The 18,703-nt window shown below is 57.6% G+C and overlaps 1 protein-coding gene across 2 annotated transcripts; it reads left to right on the top strand.

Moving 5' to 3' along the window:
• Positions 1-263: 263 nt before the first annotated feature.
• CRAT (carnitine O-acetyltransferase) lies at positions 264-16,185 on the top strand. 2 transcript variants are annotated; one of them, XM_012457994.3, is made up of 14 exons: positions 264-562; positions 2,871-3,134; positions 5,894-6,012; positions 7,118-7,171; positions 7,708-7,873; positions 8,217-8,391; positions 9,029-9,207; positions 9,755-9,855; positions 12,115-12,234; positions 12,392-12,514; positions 12,615-12,750; positions 13,441-13,503; positions 14,872-15,009; positions 15,407-16,185. In XM_012457994.3, exons 1-14 carry the CDS (start codon positions 536-538, stop codon positions 15,620-15,622), a joined length of 1,881 nt encoding a protein of 626 aa, XP_012313417.1. In that variant the 5' UTR covers positions 264-535; the 3' UTR covers positions 15,623-16,185. The 2 variants fall into 2 exon arrangements, with proteins under 2 accessions (XP_012313417.1, XP_012313416.1); XM_012457993.3 differs by lacking the exon at positions 264-562 and adding an exon at positions 2,043-2,183.
• Positions 16,186-18,703: the final 2,518 nt, after the last annotated feature.

The raw sequence follows: 18,703 nt of genomic DNA on the forward strand, positions 1-18,703 counted from the left end.
CAACAGCTTAGAAGACATATGGGGCGGGGTAGAGACAGCTGGACGGTGACCTCTGCCTTGCTCCTCCCCGGGTCTCAACGCCTTGAGGGGACTCCCAACCCGCTGACTCGCCCTCGCCCCGCCCCTCTGGCCCCGCCCCCGTCATGGCCCCGCCCCCGTCATGGCCCCGCCCCCGGCTCTCAGCCAGCCTCCTGGGGCCCGCTACCGGGCGAAGCCCCGCCCTCCTGCCCGCCCCCTCCTTCCCCACCCCACCGAGGCCCCGCCCCCGACCCGGAGCCAGCCCTCTGGGCCCCGCTACTGGCCTGGGGCCAGCTACTGGCCCAGGCCGCGCCCCGCGAGTCCTCCTCCCCGGGCGCCTGCCCTCAGCCCGCCCGGCCCGAGGGTGGGCGCGGGGCCGCCTCCACCGGCTGGTGTAGGTAATTCGGCGACCTTGGCCCGAAGACTCTAGCAAGGACCCGCTGACGGCGGCGGCGGTGCGGACTTTGCCCGGAGTGTGGGGCGGAGCGGACTGCGTGTCCGCGGGCCGGCAGCGAAGATGTTAGCCTTCGCCGCCAGGACCGTGGTGAGTGCGGCAGAGCCCGGGCCTGAGGGCCCTGGACCGCGTGGGCGGGCCGTGTGGTTGCGCCCGCCCGGGAGGGGAGACCTCCAGCTGGTGAGGTGGGATGGGATCAGGTAGGCGTCCCAGGTTTGGCCGAGCAGGAGACTGGGGCGCAAGGTCAGAAGCAGGATTGAACCCACGTCCTGGAGCGCTCGATTCCAATGACCCGGGAAAGACGGGGGGAACCCGGCTTCAGTCAGCACCCCACCCTTAGACCCAGAGACAGGTCGGTCGGGGAGAGAGACCAGGAGCGTCCAGGTCCTGGCTCATTCTCCCAGTTATTCTCCGACTCACACACCGGTCTCATGCTCAGGCCAAAGGAGTTGGTCAGGCTCCTTTGGTTTATCAGATGGTCCCTGGGGAACTGTGTGGCCAGAAAAACACGCGGAGGCATCAAGCCAGGCTGCTCAGAAAAGCCTCAGAACTGGCAGGAGGCAGGCAGGTGGCAGCACCATGGCCTCCCTCTCCCCCAGCCCTCTTTCCCAGCCTGGCTATATCTACCCCTCGGTCCTTCCCAGACGGCATCACAGATGCTATTCTGATTTGAGTTTCTTCCATCTCTGATCCAAGCGTATGTCTCACTCTGTCTCAAACATACACTCCGGGGCCAGAGTGCAGAGGGTGCATCCAGGCTCAGGCTTAGAGGCTCTTCCAGGTGTTACAACGCCCTGAGCGTCCGCCGCACCTTGTCACTGTCTCGCAAGCTGCATCACATCCCATAGACAGCCTCTCGGTCATCCTCTGGGACCACCCGACTGGCCTGGTCACTTTCCTGCCAGGGAAACTGAGCCAAGGAGGGACTTGGCCAGAGTCCCCTAGACCTGCTCATTCAAATCGAGCCTGATCCCAAAGCCAGCGTCCTTTCGTTTATTTTTCACACCAAAAGTCCTGTACTCTTGAACCCTCACTGAATGAGCCACAGCTCAGGAAAACACGAGTGTTGGTAGAGGGATGGCTCAGATGGGTCCCAGGAGTCCTGGAGAGAAACCAGAGATAGGCAGGGCTCCTGGCTGTCCCGTCCACTGACGGCCCTTTCCCGATGTCTGCTCCCCTGCACCAACCCTAATTTCAGGACCGACCCCAGGGCTGTGGTGTAACCTCAGCAGCCAGGCAGTCTCTGCCCTCCAGCCAGGTTTTCTCTCATCAAAAAGATCTTCTCAGATTTTGACAGGTGGATATTTTTTTATTACCTCTTGGCCTGCCTCCCTGGCGCTGAGCCCAAGCAGAGAAGAAAGGAAAGAGCTTTCCAGGTTCCCTTCCACTGGAGTGCCCCCCGCCAGCCCTCTCACCTGCTCCCCATTCCTCTACTTCTGGGAGCTCAGGAGGGTGAAGCAGCTTCTGAAGTCCAGGAGCTTCCCCACCACTGCCACAACACCCGATGCCACCACAGCCATCACCACTGCCACCTGCCTCCCCCTGAATCTTGGTTCTTTTCTCTTTCCAGCCCAGGCAAGTGGCTGCCTCTTGCTAAGTTCTGCTCGCCCACTTGGTAGCACAGTTAGGCTTAGAGATCCAGCCAAGGCAGACAGACAGGGCCCAGAACCTCAGTCCTGCCATGGAGGAGGACGGGCAGCAGAGAGAGAAGGTATGGAACGGAGCTCTTGCCGCTGCCGCCTGCCCACTGCAAGAGCAGCCTCGGGCCCTCCTGTGTCTCTTTCCGCCCACTTCAGGCTCTCCTGGACTTTCTCTCTCTCTCTGTCGCCTCTCACCCTCCATCCAGGCCACTGGGCTCTCTCGCTACAGCATTGCCCTCACCCCACCCTTGCCCCATCTCAGAGGCAGGAGGATGCCCAAGGCCCCTCCCCAAAAGGTGCTGCCATTGTCTGGCTCTCTAATTCTCTCTTCTTCCCTTCTATTTCTCAACCTGGAAAGGGTGGGAGAAAAGGAGGTGGGGACATTCAAGAGGGACAGTCACCACTCTGCTGGCTGGCTCCTCTTCCAGGGTGAGAGAGGAGGAGCTGTGCAACCCAACAGGTGGGCAATCTCCCTTATCTCTGCCACCCCAAAGGTGCCGTTCATCCTGACTTGGTTCCCCTGAGCCTTGCCAAGAACCATGAGCACACCACACTCTCCCCCATCCCTACCTGCATCTCGGGGCCCCACAGAGGCGGAGACACCTACAGCTCTAGGGCTGGGAGGCCAGGGCCAGCCCCACCCAAGAGGCCGTCTCTGCCCCCAGAGATGGGCACATAAGTGCCTAGGACTGCAGCTTTGGGACTGCCACGTTTCCAGAGCCAGAGAGGGAATGAGCAGGATATTCTGCTGCCTGCAGGTGAGGCCTCTGGGCTTCCTGAAGCCCTCCTCCTTGATGAAGGCTTCCGGCCGCTTCAAGGCACACCAGGATGCGCTGCCGCGGCTGCCCGTGCCCCCTCTCCAGCAGTCCCTGGACCACTACCTGAAGGCGCTGCAGCCCATCGTGAGTGAGGAGGAGTGGACCCACACCAAGCAGTTGGTGGACGAGTTCCAGGCCTCAGGAGGTGTAGGAGAGCGCCTGCAGAAGGGGCTGGAGCGCCGGGCCAGGAAGACGGAGAACTGGGTGAGTGAGGGCACCCTCACCGTGACCTGCTGCTGGCTGTGCGCCTGCAGTTCTCCAGTGCCCACTGCTCTGGCATGGCCGCTCATTTGCTGCCCACAATTTCGTGAGCACGTGCTCTGTACCTGATATTTGGCAGGGTGCTGGGTGAGCAAGAAGGATACAGTCACCAGCCCCTTGGAGCTGACCTTCAAATAGGGAGGAGAGAAAGGGGCTGAACAGGATACAGGTTGTGGACGAGGTGGTTTCAGGCAGTGAAGTTCTGCAGAAGTGAAAGGGGTGATGAGGAAGAAGAGGGCTGGGGACAGCAGCCGCGCTATGCTGCATGTCAGGAAAGGCAAGGAGGAGGGGATGTTGGGCCCAAGGGTCCGAAACAGACAGAGGGGACAGCACAGGCAGAGACCACCACCTGGCATGTTCTGGGACAGAGGCAGGAGTGGGGTGCAAGGGCAGGTACAGCCAGGTAGGAGGAAGATGCCCTTGTGCTCGGTGGGACAGCCTCAGGCAGGGGATGTGTGCTGCCCAGTGACCTGGTTCTGTGTCTGATCTGTGACACAGGTGTGCCCACTTTGGAAAACGTGTCCACACCAATGCTTCGTGTGCTTTTCTATTTGCGTCTCATACTTCAACACACAGATTATAAAGGTGGCCCGGCTGCTGGGAGGGAGGCAGAGTGGGAGCCAGGGGTGAGGGGAAGATGGTATCATCACCCCTAGGGAGCTGTGGCAGCCTTAGCCTGGCACTGGATGGGAGAGTTGTTAAGTCCAGGACTGCTTTGGAGGCAGTGCCAGTGGCACTTGACAATGAGGTGGGGGTGAGGGTGGGATTTGCCCACCCTCCTCCATTGAAGGAGAAGTTGGCTATCGGAGAGCCAGAGCAGGCCGGCCCTGGGAAGCGCTATGGTGTAGGAGGTGCCATGGGTGGGGAGGTGGGGCTCTAGCCCTGGGGCTTGGCAGAGGCTGGGGGGCTGCACACGGGAGGTGGGAGTTGTCAGCATTAGCTGAGACTTGGCAGTTCAGGACCTTGGACTTCAGAATCAGGATGCTTCCCCTGAAAGGTCCTTAGAGAGTCTGGGGGCCAGTGATTTTCCAGCTTCATTTAGCCTGGGACTCCTTCAAACAGAAGTTCCTGGCTAAAGGGGTGGGGGCACCCCCCCCCCCCCGCATTCACAGGGCCACTGAAGGGTTTCTGCCACCACCTGGCAGATTCTCACTGGGGTAGTCCCCATACCTGCAGGGTCTCCCCTGGTCTCCCAAGCTCTGGCCAGAGGCTCTGGGATCCCTAGTGGAGTACAGGCCCCCGGCTGTTTCCCCAAGGGAAGGGAGCTCCTGTCTGCTATTCCCTGATCTACAGATGAGAAAAACTAAGTTCCAGAGAGGTGGCCCAAAAGCCCAGAGCCTCACAGCAGCTCTCAAGGAAGCCCTCTGCCACACAGGAAGGTCTGGCTGACTCAGGGGCCCAGCCCTTAGGGGCTGCCAGTCACCTGTCATACAACCTAGGCCAAGTCACTCCCCCTCACCCCTTGCCAAGGGCTAGTGGCCCAGCGCTGCAGGGGAGTGCATATGGTGAAGAGGTGCATCCCGCTGCTGTTTGCCATGAGGGGAGGGGGCCCAGGGTGGGCCCAGGTCTCTGGGGGTGGAGAGCCAGAGAAAGTTGTACTGGCCATGTGTGGGGAAGGTGGGTGTTGCAGTCACCACACAGGACACAGGGTGACAGTCACGTGGGACTGTGCGCAGCCCCAGACATGGGGCCTTTAATCCCACATCCCTGGCTGGTGCCCAGAGACCCCCACCCTGCAGACAGGGGATGGACTGTCAGGGCAGAGAGTGAGGATGTGTCACCCACATCTTGTCACTAGCATAAGGATTCATCGTTGCAGGGAGCGTCCCCTCAAGATTGCCCTGACCTTGAGATCAAAATTGGTATCCACTAGCCAAGGCCACAGAGCAAGACCAGTACCTCAGGCTGCCCTGATACCTGGTCTCTTGCCTCCTTGGACAATTCTCTGCTGGGGATGGTCAAAAACTCATTTATTGGGCTGGGGGTAATTGGCTCACGCCTGTAATCCCAGCACTTTGGGAAGCTGAGGCAGCCAGATCACTTCAAGTCAGGAGTTCGAGGCCAGCCCGACCAGCATGGTCTCAAAACCCTGGTGAAACCCTGTCTCTACCAAAAAATACAAAAATTAGCCGGGTGTGTTGGCGCACACCTGTATTCCCAGCTGCTCAGGAGGCTGAGGCAGGAAAATCGCTTGAACCCAGGAGGCAGAGGTTGGAATAAGCTGAGATAGCGCCACGGCACTTTAGCCTGGGCGACAAAGTGAAACCCTGTCAAAAAAACCTCACTCATTTGACTTTGTTTTTGTAGACCTTTTCGTTTTTTCCTTTCTGTCTAAGCAGGCATACTTGTAACACTGTAATTTAACACATGACAGTCATTGACAGAGAATGTGTAAGATGAGAATTCCTTCACCTTGCTGCCCCTCCCCACACCCCAGGTTTCTTCCCAATCTTTCTTTCACGTCCTTTCTTAGCAGCGGCGTCTGATTGATCTGGCTAATACTGATCACTCGGGCTAAAGGGAAGGGGCTGGTGGGTTTAAAGTGTGGGGCAGGGAGGCTGGGTTCTGGATCTAAGCGTTTACTTTGAGAATCTCCACTGAGGGGCAGAGGGAATGAAGGCCAGCCAGGTCCCCTGGCCCCGGGGAGAAGGGGGCACCAGGGTTCACACACCCTTCCTGACAGGCTCTGGCTCTTCTCCCAGCTGTCTGAGTGGTGGCTCAAGACTGCCTACCTCCAGTACCGCCAGCCTGTGGTCATCTACTCCAGCCCAGGCGTGATGCTGCCCAAGCAGGACTTCGTGGACCTGCAGGGTCAGCTCCGGTGAGTGGCTGGGGCTCGGGGGCCGGGAGGCAGCTGGGGCCCTCGAGTCTACTTCCCCCAGGGGCTTGCAGGGGCCCCAACCCTGCTTATCTTTCTGCCCCACAAACAGCCTTATGATGTAGGGAGCATCTTCCCTATTTTATAAATGGAGAAACTGAGTTTCAGAGCAGGGAAGGGAGCTGCCCAAGACCCCGTTCAGGAAGCAGGATCTCCCCAGCTCTGAAGATTTGAAACCACAAATCTTCATGGATGCCCTGTACCCCTCGTACCTGAGGCTTCTCCCCCGTCCTAGTTTTAGCACTTAACCCCTCCTTCCCACTCTCCTCAGCTAGCCACGGGGGTGACCTCTGTACACAGTCCTCTTTTCCACATTCGGCCAGGTCACCTGCCCCAGCCACTATTCCAGTACTACCAGAGATAAAAATACCAGTGACAGGGATCTCCTGCCCAAGGACCAGCCAGTAGCTGCTGCCACCTGCTTCTCTTAAAGGGACCCTGGGAAGAGCCAGGGTTCAGGCCCAGGAACTCCAGCCAGTGGTCCCCATGGTGGGATGCAGGGGGAGCCCCAAGCATTGAGGGTGGTTGCCATGGGCCAGACAGCCCCGGGAGGAAGGCAGCCTGGGGAATACAAAGGCCCAGCAGGGAGTAAGGGACCTCGTGGAGGGAACACCAGAGCCGCTGCTCTCCATTCACACCACCCCAGGGGCCTGGGTTCCTCCAGAACCGACACTTCAGAGCAGATGACACCCCCTCCAGACTCCAGGCTGTAGTTCAGGAGCTCAGGCCCTTTGTGGGCAGACCCAACCCACTGACCCTAACCCAGCCACAGTCCAGTTGCTGGGGACTAGCACCCAAGTCCCACCAGGCCCTTGGCCACCAGCACCTCCCCGAGCCCTCCTGACCGTGCTCCCTCTAGAGATTATGAAGGAGCCAGCACAGACTGGCAAGCTGGGACTCCCAGGCCCCTCCCTTGCGCTCCCGGGCTTTCTGGAAGCGGCGAGGGAGGATGGAAGACTAGGCCTCTCCCTCCCCAAGCAGGTACCCCTGGCCCAGGGCCTCCCTCAGGGTGTCCACACAGCTTCTAATCTCTAATCAATCTTTCCAGATTTGCTGCCAAACTCATTGAGGGTGTGTTGGATTTCAAGGTCATGATTGACAAGTGAGCAGCCCCGCCCCTCCCTAGCCCCACACCTGCCCAGGACTGCCTAATTACCACAGCCACCTCTGACCCCAGCCCTGGCCCGGCATACCAGCCTGGGCGCTGGGCAGGCCCAAAGCTCAGTCACTTTCACTTCCTGTTAGCCCAGCCTCGGGTGGGGGTTGGGAGATGCAGCAGCACTGGGGATTGTCGTCTCCTCTAGCTACTGGGATCTCCTCTTGGTGGGTGACCGTGTCCCATCCCCACCAGAGAGGACCCCAGAGTTTTATTTGCTGCCTCATCTCCCCTGTGACAAACTGAAGCCCAGAAAGGGGAACGGAGGGAGTTTTTAGGTGACTTCTGAGCAGGGTCCGTCCGGAGCAGAAAGCGAGCCTCCTGCCGGAAGCCCAGCCCTGAGGCGCCCTGCTCATGCTGGAGGGGGAGCAGGGACGCTGTGTGAGCCCCCAGCAGTACCTAGCAGGTCCCTGTCTATCCTGCCCTCCTCCCCATTCACTTGCCCAGTGGCGCCCACCCTCACTGCCCCTCTGCCCCTGCAGCGAGACCCTGCCCGTGGAGTACCTGGGGGGGAAGCCATTGTGCATGAACCAGTACTATCAGATCCTGTCCTCCTGCCGAGTGCCGGGCCCCAAGCAGGACACAGTCAGCAACTTCAGCAAGACCAAGAAGCCTCCCACACACATCACCGTGGTGCACAACTACCAGGTGGGTGGCCCCTGCCCACAGCTGCAAGCCCCGCCCTGCTACAGGAGTACAACAGGATGGCCAAAGTCAGCTTCCCCACTGGGGTCCCCCAGCACACATGCTCACGTGCCTCAGGAACGGGCGTCCCCTGGCTTCTCCACTGGGGGCCCAGGGAGGCCAGGAGGGGCCGTGGGCCTGCCCAACCCAGAAGGGCAATCCAAGGACCTCCTCCCGCTCTCACCCTTGACCTGACTCTATCCCCTCCAAGGCTAGGGCCAGGAGGAGGCAGGTGTGGGCAGGTGGCTGCTCTCAGCCTGAGGTCCCCACTCAGCCCCCTCCTCTCCACCTGCCTGTGCCCTGATAGTTTTTTGAGCTGGATGTGTACCACAGCGACGGGACGCCCCTCACAGCGGATCAGATCTTCACACAGCTGGAGAAGATCTGGAACTCATCCCTGCAGACCAACAAGGAACCTGTGGGCATCCTCACCTCCAACCACCGCAACTCCTGGGCCAAGGCGTACAACACCCTCATCAAAGGTGCCTCCTGGGGGCCTCGCTGGGGCCGCACACCCAGGCCTCTTCCCCCAGCACACCAGGCCCCGCCCAGCCCTGGGCAGCCATGTTTCTCGCTGCATCCTCTCAATGTGGAGCAGGCGATGTGGACCCTTATGTCATAGATGAGGACACCTCAGCTCCGTTTGGTTAGGGTAGTTTCTCTTTGCTAAATAGCAAGTTAGGATTAGAGTCCACGTCCTCTGGCTGAGGAGCCCACCTGCCTCCCCGTACCCTGTGCCCCCGAGCACCTGCAGTCCTCCAGAGCATGCCTTGCTCAGGGCACTGGCCTGAGTCAGACCACCTGTGTGGGATTCCTGGCCGCCACACCAGCTCCCGTGCAACCCTGGGCTTCCGTTTCCTGAATCTAAAGTGTGCCAGGTGTTGGGCCCTGCCTTGAGGAGTGCTGTGGGCTGCAGGGCCCTGTTGAGTTCGAAGCTCTGAACCCACACCCTGCACCCAGTGAATGCCCTGGAAGGCCCCAAGGTGGAGATCTGCTCATCCCAGAGGGATACAAATGGGTCAGAAGAGCCCAGGGCAGGACGCTGCAGAGGGGCTGGTCCATCTCTCCCACATCCTGAGACTCACCCCATTTTGCGTCCACCCCCCATGCCACCTGCAGACAAGGTGAACAGGGATTCCGTGCGCTCCATCCAGAAGAGCATCTTTACCGTGTGCCTGGATAAGCCTGTGCCCAGGGTCTCGGATGACATGTACCGCAGCCACGTGGCAGGCCAGATGCTGCACGGGGGCGGCAGCAAGCTTAACAGCGGAAACCGCTGGTTCGACAAGACGCTACAGGTCAGGTCCCTCGGGGCTTCACCCACTCACGCACACCTGAACAGGGCCTCCTCGGCCTTGGAACTTCCTGCTGCTCCCTGGCCCTGTGTCTCCACCTCCTAGCTTGTAAAGCAGGCAGGAAGCCAGCAGGCTGGACGCCACCATAATTACCAGGCAGCCAGCCTGTCATCACCAGTCCTGCTGCTGGCCTGGAAACTGCTGTCACCCCCAGCACACCCCCTCAGCGCCTCACAGAGAACCTGGGAACCAGGGTCAGGAAGTGCAGTCCTGGCAGGGCAATCTCTCTTCGCATCTGTAAAACGGGGCGGTGGTCGGCCTCACCAGTAGAGTAGTGTGAAGGAGTCAGGCACGCTGAGCGTGGAATGCACTTAGCACACCAGGGCACCCCATGAGTGTCAGCTATTGCTAATAACAGTAACAAGTCAGCATAGCGCCTTGAGATGGCTTCAGAGAGACCCTTGCCACGAGACTCCACTAAAGAGTGGTTGGATCGGGACCTATCCCCCAGGGCCCTGGGGCTGACTGGGGTCTCCCCTCCCTTCTGCAGTTCATCGTGGCAGAAGATGGCTCCTGTGGGCTGGTTTACGAGCACGCCGCAGCAGAGGGGCCCCCTATTGTCACCCTCATGGACCATGTCATTGAGTTCACGTGAGTGCAGTCACATCTCTCACCTAGTTCCCCAGCTCCTAGTGACAGATGACACACAGGTGATAGACCAGCTTATAGGGGACTATCACTCTCCTTTGTGCCTGGGAATTTGTTTCTTCCAAGGAAGCCAGTTGACCATGGTGGCTCACACCTGTAATCTTGACACTTTGAGAGGCCAAGGCAGGAGGATCAACCTGGCCACTATGGTGAAACATGGTCAGGAGTTTGAGTTCAACCTGGCCAACATGGTGAAACTCCTCTGTACTGAAAATACAAAAAAAAAAAAAAAAAAGTACCCGGGTGTGGTGGCACACGCCTATAATCCCAGCTACTGGGGAGGCTAAGGCAGGAGAATCACTTGAACCCAGGAGGCGGAGGTTGCATTGAGCAGAGACTGCACCACTGCACTCGAGCCTGGGCAACAGAGCAAGACTCTGTCTCAAAAAAAAAAAAAATTAGGCCAGGTGCAGTAGCTCATGCCTGTAATTCCAGCACTTTGGGACGCCAAGGCAGACTGATCACCAGTCTGGTCAACATGGTGAAACCCCATCTCTACAAAAATATAAAAATTAGCCGGGCATGATGCCGGGTGCCTGTAATTCCAGCTCTTCGGGAGGCTGAAGTGGGAGACTTTCTTGACCCCAGGAGGTGGAGGTTGCAGTGAGCCAAGATCACGCCATTGCACTCTAGCCTGGGCATCAGAGTGAGACTCATCTCAAAAAAAATTAGCCAGGCATGGTGGCGGGTGCCTTGCCTGTAATCCCAGCTACTCAGGAGGCTTAAGGCATGAGAATCACTTGAATCTGGGAGGTGGAGGTTGTAGTGAGCCGAGATCGTGCCATTGCACTCCAGCCTGGGTAATAGAGCAAGACTCTCTCAAAAAAAAAAAAAAACTAGTTGAGCGTGGTGGCGGGCACCTATAATCCCAGCTACTTGGGAGGATGAGGCAGGAGAATCACTTGAACTGGGGAGGCAAAGGTTGCAGTGTATAGGGCCACAGCCCTACAGGGTCGTGGGGTGTCCCCTGTCGCTGTGCTGAGGCACAGGATCCGAGAAATAAAGAGACAGGACACAGAAGTACGAAGAAAGCACAGCTGGGCTTAGGGGGGCCACGCCACCTATAAACAGAGACAGGCGAGGCCGTGAATGTCCAGAAGCGTCTGTATTTATTGGGTATAGGTTAGGGGGCAGGATAGTGAGTGAAGTCATCTTTAAGGATAGTGATAGGGTCGTGAGCAATAAACAAGGGGTCTCCCCCCATTAGGTCACCTAGGCTAGGAGGCGGGTAGTGCACAGCAAAGGGTCCACCCTCATTAGGTCACTGAGGCAAGGAGGTGGGCCGTGCTCAGTGAAGAGGGTGCAGTGTGCAATATCTCTTATCCATGGGCACGCTACTTCTAATAGTTATAGAAGGATGCTTTTGAGTCACACAGCAGTGACAGAGCTGATGGGGTCTACCGCCACCTGCTGGCAGCTTCCAGTGAGTTCTGTAGGAGGATGCTTTTGAGCCAGCACAGTAACCAGAGCTGATAAATTCAGTCACCAAGGCACGATTATACCAGAGGAGTTTTAAGCCCTTGGATGCTCTCGGGATTGCCGGTCTGAGGGCAGCCTTTCACAAGAACTGGATGCAAGGTCCTACAACTCCTTTATCAGGAGGAATGGCTCTTGTTCCAAGCCTGCCATACAGTGGGTATCTTGATGATACTGAACGCTGCCACCTGGGCCATGGATTCTTGTCCTGATATAGTTGTTTTTCCCTTAAATCATGCTCTGCACCATGTCTGCTCTAGGCATTCCTCTGACTATGAACTAAGGTATAATTTATATATGTGTATATATATATATATATGTAAATAACTGAGTGGTGAGATATTCTTCAGGCACTCATTCTATAAACTAATATATGATTATATAAAGGATTATATAAAAGGAGATAACTGAGTAGCAACACTATAAACTGAGATATTCTTCAGGCACTAGTTGTGCCAGGAATCTGCTTAGCTCTCCTTCCTCGGTGCCCAGGTCGGGGGTTAACCACAGCAGTGAGCTGAGATCAGGCCACTGCACTCCAGCATGGGCAGCAGACTCCATCTCCAAAAAAGAGAAAGCTGAAGTGAAGTGGTTTTCAGAACAAACTCACACCTCCCTGAGCTGGCGTCCTCTAGCTTCAGGGACCCATCCTCCCCACCCTGGTCTCAGGATGGACCTAGGCTCTAGAGGCGTCAGCATGAGCCTGAGGCCCCATGTACTGTGCAGGAAGAAACCCGAGCTTGTGCGGTCTCCCATGGTGCCCCTGCCCATGCCCAAGAAGCTGCGGTTCAACATCACTCCCGAGATCAAGAGTGACATCGAGAAGGCCAAGCAGAACCTCAGCATGTAAGTGCCTGCTCCCACCATCCCCGTGCTGGGTGGGTGAGGCCAGGACCTTGCTCCTGAGAGGCTCCTGTGCCAGCTGTGCTGGCACTAAGATCCTCCGTGGGGTTGGCAGGGGCTGACAGGGCCTGCTCCTCACCTGCTCCTCCCACACCCTCAGCATGATCCAGGACCTGGACATCACCATGATGGTGTTCCACCACTTTGGAAAGGACTTCCCCAAGTCGGAGAAGCTGAGCCCAGACGCCTTCATCCAGATGGCCTTGCAGCTAGCCTACTACAGGTGCACCTCTGCAGCCTGCCCATGGAGGAGGGAGGAGACCTGGGGGCAGGGGAGGGGGCAGCTGCCTCCAAGGGGTGTGCTTAGCCCCGTTTCCCACCAGGATCTACGGGCAGGCATGTGCCACATACGAAAGTGCCTCCCTGCGCATGTTTCACCTGGGCCGCACCGACACCATCCGCTCGGCTTCCGTGGACTCACTGGCCTTTGTCAAGGCCATGGATGACTCCAACGTGACGGTGAGAGGTCTGGGGCGAGGGCGGGTGAGCTGGGCCTGAGCTGTCTCCCTCCTGCTCACTCCGTCAACACACATTGATTCAGCACCTACACGATTCCAGCCCAGTGGTGGGCATGGGGAATCTAACAGAAGCTGGAGCCATGAATTTAGCTCTGAGCTTCCTGGTGGCCAAAGAGGAAAAGGGAGTCATTCATTTGTTCACTCAATTTTTACATTGGCAGTAAGCAACTGCCCTATGTCAGGCCCTGGCTGAAGACCAAGGAGTTGGCAGTTCCAATACTCGCTCTTTTTTTCTCGTTTTTTTTTTTTTTTAAAAAAAGAGTCTCACTCTGTGGCCCAGGCTGGAGTGCAGTGGTGTGATCTTGACTCATTGCAATCTCAAGCAGTTCTCCTGCCTTAGCCTCCCAAGTAGCTGGCTCCTGCTACCATGCCCAGCTAATTTTTTGTATTTTTAGCAGAAACGAGGTTTCACCATGCTGGCCAGGCTGGTCTCAAACTCCTGACCTCAAGTGATCCGCCCGCCTCAGCCTCCCAAAGTGCTGGGATTACAGGCGTGAGCCACTGTGCACAGCCCTAGTACTTGCTCTTAAAGAGTTCAGAATCTAGTACTGGTTGAGAAGTGGGCTACTGAGGTGGGAGAGAAGCCGGGAAGAGACCGTGCTTCAGCTCCCTCTGACCTTCACCCCTCTAGGAGCACCAGAAGGTGGAGCTGCTGCGGAAGGCCGTGCAGGCCCACCGAGGCTACACAGACCGGGTGAGTGAGCCCGCCTCTGCCTACTCACTGTCCCTTAGTGTCAGCCACCTGTCTGGCCCTCTGACTATCCATCCCTGCAGCCAATGGCTGCCAACCATTTGCTAGGATCACACCTCCCTGAACCTGGGAGTACCTGGAGCCAGGCTGAATATCCCTATTTTTTTTTTGAGATGGAGTCTCGCTCTGTTGCCCAGGCTGGAGTGCAGTGATGCAATCTCAGCTCACTGCAACTTCCACCTCCCGAGTTCAAGCAATTCTTCTGCCTCAGCCTCCCAAGTAGCTGGTATTACAGGCACCTGCCCCCGTGCCTAACTAATTTTTGTATTTTTGTAAAGACAGTGTTTCCCCATGTTGGCCAGGCTGTTCTCAAATTCCTGCCCTCAGGTGATCCACCTGCCTCAGCCTCCCAAAGTGCTGGGATTACAGGCATGAGCCACCACACCCAGCCAAATATCCCTTTATTATTTATTTTGTTTTATTTTATTTTTTTGAGACAGAGTCTCACACTGTTGCCCAGGCTGGAGTGCAATGGCACGATCTTGGCTCACTGCAACCTCTGCCTCCTGGGTTCAAGTGATTCTCCTGCCTCAGCCTCCCAAGTAGCTGGGATTACAGGTGTCTGCCACCAGCCCAGCTAATTTTTTTTAGTAGAGACAGTGTTTCACTATGCTGACCAATCTGGTCTCAAACTCCTGACCTTGCAATCCACCTGCCTCGGTCTCCCAAAATGCTAGGATTACAGGCATGAGCCACTGCGCCTGGCCAAATATCCCCTTTTTAAATTTGGAAAAACCTAGCCTGGGCCCAGTAACCACCCTGGTCCCAGGTTCCAGGGTTGGCCTGGCCCTTGGATGTTGGATCACACTCTTTCCCTGGGTATATGTGGTCCAGCAGACAGCGAGCTTCCTGCCCTCCAACAGCTTAGGCTGCAGTCAGGGAGGGGGCTCTCTGGGTGTCGGTCCTGGCTCTGTCTCTGAGCACCTGTGTGTCCAGGCTCTGACTCATTTAGAGCTCACCACTACCCTGCGAAGGGAGTGTAGGACTCACCCCTCTTTACAGATGAAGACATTACTGTTCCAGAACCTAAGCAGCCTACCAGGCCCCGCAGCCAGGATGGGGCTAGGCCACCTGGCTCCAGGGCCCTGCTCTGCAACCCTGCACTGTCCTGCCTCCCTGGGCAAATCCTCGCCCCTCCCTGAGCCTTGGTTTCCTCATCTGTGAAAGGAAGGCTCTCCGGCCTGGACACTTCGGTCTCGTGGTTCTGAGTGGCCAGTGCCTGGGAAGGGTGGCACTGCCACAGGCCGAAGAGGGCAGGGGTACCCTAGGGGTCCACAGCCCCTGCTCCTGATGGCTCTCCCACCACAACAGGCCATCCGAGGGGAGGCCTTTGATCGGCACCTGCTGGGCCTGAAGCTGCAGGCCATCGAGGACCTGGTGAGCATGCCCGACATCTTCATGGACACCTCCTATGCCATCGCCATGCACTTCCACCTCTCTACCAGCCAGGTGGGCCACGGCCACAGGTGCCCATGGGGTGGGAGGTAGAGAACCTCCTGGCAGTTGGACCTTGGGGGTGATGTGGCCCACAGAGGCCCCTCAGGCCCAATGCCAACGCAGCTGAGTTCCAGAGGAGGAACTGGGGGCAGGGGCCTCTCTGCAGCCCAGGCAGGCTGAGACGGGGTCATTGCTCCTCACGGGAGAATTAGCTTTTCTGACTCACTGGCCAGGTATAAAGAAACATTTGATCCATGCCAGCCTGTGCTGGTTGCTGGGATACAGCAGGGGACAGACCACGGTCCCTGCCCCCAAGGGGCCTGCCATCTTGGCAGAAGCACAGGCATCCTGGGAAGTACTGGGGGCATCAAGGTGGGGGAGCTGAGAGCTCTGGTCCTGCCATCCCCAGGTCCCTGCCAAGACAGACTGCGTCATGTTCTTTGGGCCCGTGGTCCCAGACGGCTACGGCGTCTGCTATAACCCCATGGAGGCCCACATCAACTTCTCCCTGTCGGCCTACAACAGCTGTGCAGAGACCAACGCCGCCCGCCTGGCACACTACCTGGAGAAGGCGCTCCTGGACATGCGTGTCCTGCTGCAGGGCCACCCCCGGGCCAAGCTCTGAGCCCCAGGACTCAGGCCTGCCAGTGCCATAGCCAAGCTCACATTGGGATGGGCCAGCCGCCAGGGCTCTGCTCCTTGGTTCCCTCTTCCCTGGTCCCCCCCAGATCTACTAAGTCACAGCATCCTCCAGGAGGCCCCAACCAAGTGCCTTCCGTGGGTCATCCCGGCACCTGCCAGGGCCTGACCTGGAGCTGAGTACAGAGGCTGTACATTAGGCCTGGGCCCCTGGTGTGTCATCCACCAATGCCTTCTCTGGGGAAGGGAACCAGCCCTCCAGAGCAGGAGAGTGGCACAAGCTCTTTGTCTTGCCAGAGGTGGCCACTCCCTGCCATCTTCACAGCCAGACCAGCATCTGTACCCTACTTCCCAAGCTCCCAGGACCTGGAGACAGGATTGTCTGGGGCTAAGGGGCCAGGGTGTGAGGTTTCATCTCCATGGCAGCTGTGCTTCTGTGGATAACGTGGCTAGTGAGCCACCTCTGGTTCCCTTCAGCTTGGCTCCTGTCCCTGCCCTGCTGTATATTAACACTCAAGGTTATCAATAAAGGGGAACTGTGTTGATGAAGAGGTGTTTCAGCTGAGAGGCAGGCAGGGTGGTGGCAGGCACCTGGCCTTGCCCTCTTTGGCTTTCCCTGGGTCTGGGAGCTGGTGTCCCAACAGCCAGTGGGCCTGAGGGTTTTGGTCCGTGAGCCAAGGGACAGCTGTGATCTGGCACTGGGCCCAGAACTGTGCCAGAGCCAGGGCTGCGTCCTTCACCAACAACTTCCCACCTACCTCTGTCTTGGGCCTTCCCAAGTCCCATCGGTTGTGGGTAGGGGCATCTCTCTCAGGACCATGGGGCCCAGCAGGCCCAGGTCTGGTGGGCTGGGCAGTGTGGCTGCTACCCAGGGGCCCAGGGTGTCATCCTGCTTCCACCCACTGAGCCCAGCAAGAGTAGGAGTAGAGCAGCAGGCTCAGCTCACCCCAGACCCAGCCACTGCCAGACAGACACCTTCACGGGTGGCAGGGGAAGCCACCAGAGCAGAACCACGTCCCTGCCCACAACCCCGTCTGTGGCTGAGGCAAGGCATCCTGGCAAAACCAAGCACACTGTTTTCAGAGAGAGGAGTCTCCCACAGGGACACAAGCCTGCGAGGAAGGCCTGTGTGAAACCCCAAGGGTTGATGCCAGGGTGGGGCCAGGGAGAGTTTGGCCGGCCTGGGAGTGAATGGCTCTGTGACCTGACAGCTGGGACAGTCACCTGAAGTGGGGCCTGGGGTTTGCTCCCTTTGTCAGATGAGGAAACTGAGATTTAGCGAGGTTAAGGTCACAGGGGACACTAAATGGCAGAGCAGGATTCACAGAGGCCACTCTTGTCTCCTCTAGGCTGGGGCTCCCAGAAGCCCCTCCCTAGGCTGGGCACAGTGGCTCAAGCCTATAATCCCAGCACTTTGGGAGTCCAAGGCAGATGGGTCACAAGGTCAAGAGATCAAGACCTTCCTGGCCAACATAGTGAAACCCCCATCTCTACTAAACAAAAATTAACTGGGCATGGTGGTGCACGTGTGTAATCCCAGCTACTTGGGAAGCTGAGGCAGGAGAACTGCTTGAACCTGGGAGGCGGAGGTTGCAGTGAGCCGGGATTGTGCCACTGCAACTCCAGTCTGGGCGACAGAGCGAGACTCTATCTCAAAAAAAAAAAAAAAAAAAAAAAAAGCCGGGCGTGGTGGCTGACACCTGTAATCCAAGCACTTTGGAGGCCAAGGCGGGCAGATCACCTGAGGTCAGGAGTTCAAAAAACCAGCCTGACCAACATGGTGAAACCCCATCTTAAAAAATAATAATAAATAAATAAAGTTCCTCCCTAGAGCCAGGTCCCCAGCCACATCCATCCAGGTGTCCTGCAGAAGGGAGTGGAGAAAGAAGGAGGCTACAGGTAGAAACCGGTCCAGCCTCAAGTCCAGTGGGTGAGGAGAGAGGTTGGGCTGAGCCTGAGCTCTGATCAGACACAGGGACCTGCCAAGCCTGGCGTGAAGATGGTACTCACCAGGAGAGGGAAGCCACTTGCCCAATGCCCCAAGAGGACAGGAGGTGCAGCCCAGACAATGGGGGAGTGGGTGGAGGCAGGGAAAGGGATGCCTCCAGGGGGAACAAGCAGGCCTGGAAGAGAACCTGACGCTGCTCCTCCGGTGGAGAGCTTGGGCTGCTGCCTCTGCACAATGGGGTGCTCCCTCTGGGGGTGACTAGAACCCCTAGGAAACAGGGCCCACAGCAGGGCAGAATGAGTGCTGCATAAGCGGCCAGGGCCTGCAGCCAGCCCAGGGCAGGACAGGGAGGGGAGGGTGAGCAGGCAAGAGGCTACAGGACAGACACCCTGGATTCCCAAAACGCCCCAAAAAACCCTACAGGTCTGAATATAAGGTCAGATTTTTTCCCCCAGAATTATCCTTCTGAATTGAGGGCATCCCCTTAGGGTGACATTGTTACAATTCCTTGGAGCCGCCACGTACTATTTAGGGAAGGCGCACTCAGCATCTGAGCAACCTCAATCATGGTGAGAGGGAATTCATAGAGGTCCTCCGTGCGGGGAAAAACGGCAAACAAAATTTCGTCATTGCACTCCAGTCTGGGAGAGAGTTAAGACTCTATCTCAAAAAAAAAAAAAAAGACAAGGGCCTCTTCCTGAGCCAAAGTGTGAGGAGGCTGGCACGGCCGGATTTTAGGAGGATGCCGTGGTTACTGTCGCATGAGGAATAGTTTAAAGTGGACCAAGCTAAGGGTGGGGAGGAGGGGACCTGTCAGGAGGCTTTGCTGCCTGCAGGCACGGACTGGTGGCAGCCTGGACCCACGCAGCAGTCTGGGAGGGGAAGAAAAGTGGATCTTTCTTTTTTTTTTTTTTTCTTTTTCTTGAGATGGAGTCTCACTCTGTTGCCCAGGCTGGAGTGCAGTGGTGCTATCTCGGCTCACTGCAACCTCTACCTCCTGGGATCAAGCAATTCTCCTGCCTCAGACTCCAGAATAGATGGGATCACAGGCACCCGCCACCACACTCAGCTAACTTTTGTATTTTTGGTAGAGACGGGGTTTCACCAAGTTGGCCGGGC

This window comes from Aotus nancymaae, unplaced genomic scaffold (assembly GCF_030222135.1).
Source record: "Aotus nancymaae isolate 86718 unplaced genomic scaffold, 86718_ANA_hifiasm-v0.15.2.pri h1tg000003l, whole genome shotgun sequence".
Classification (NCBI taxonomy): Eukaryota; Metazoa; Chordata; class Mammalia; order Primates; family Aotidae; genus Aotus; species Aotus nancymaae.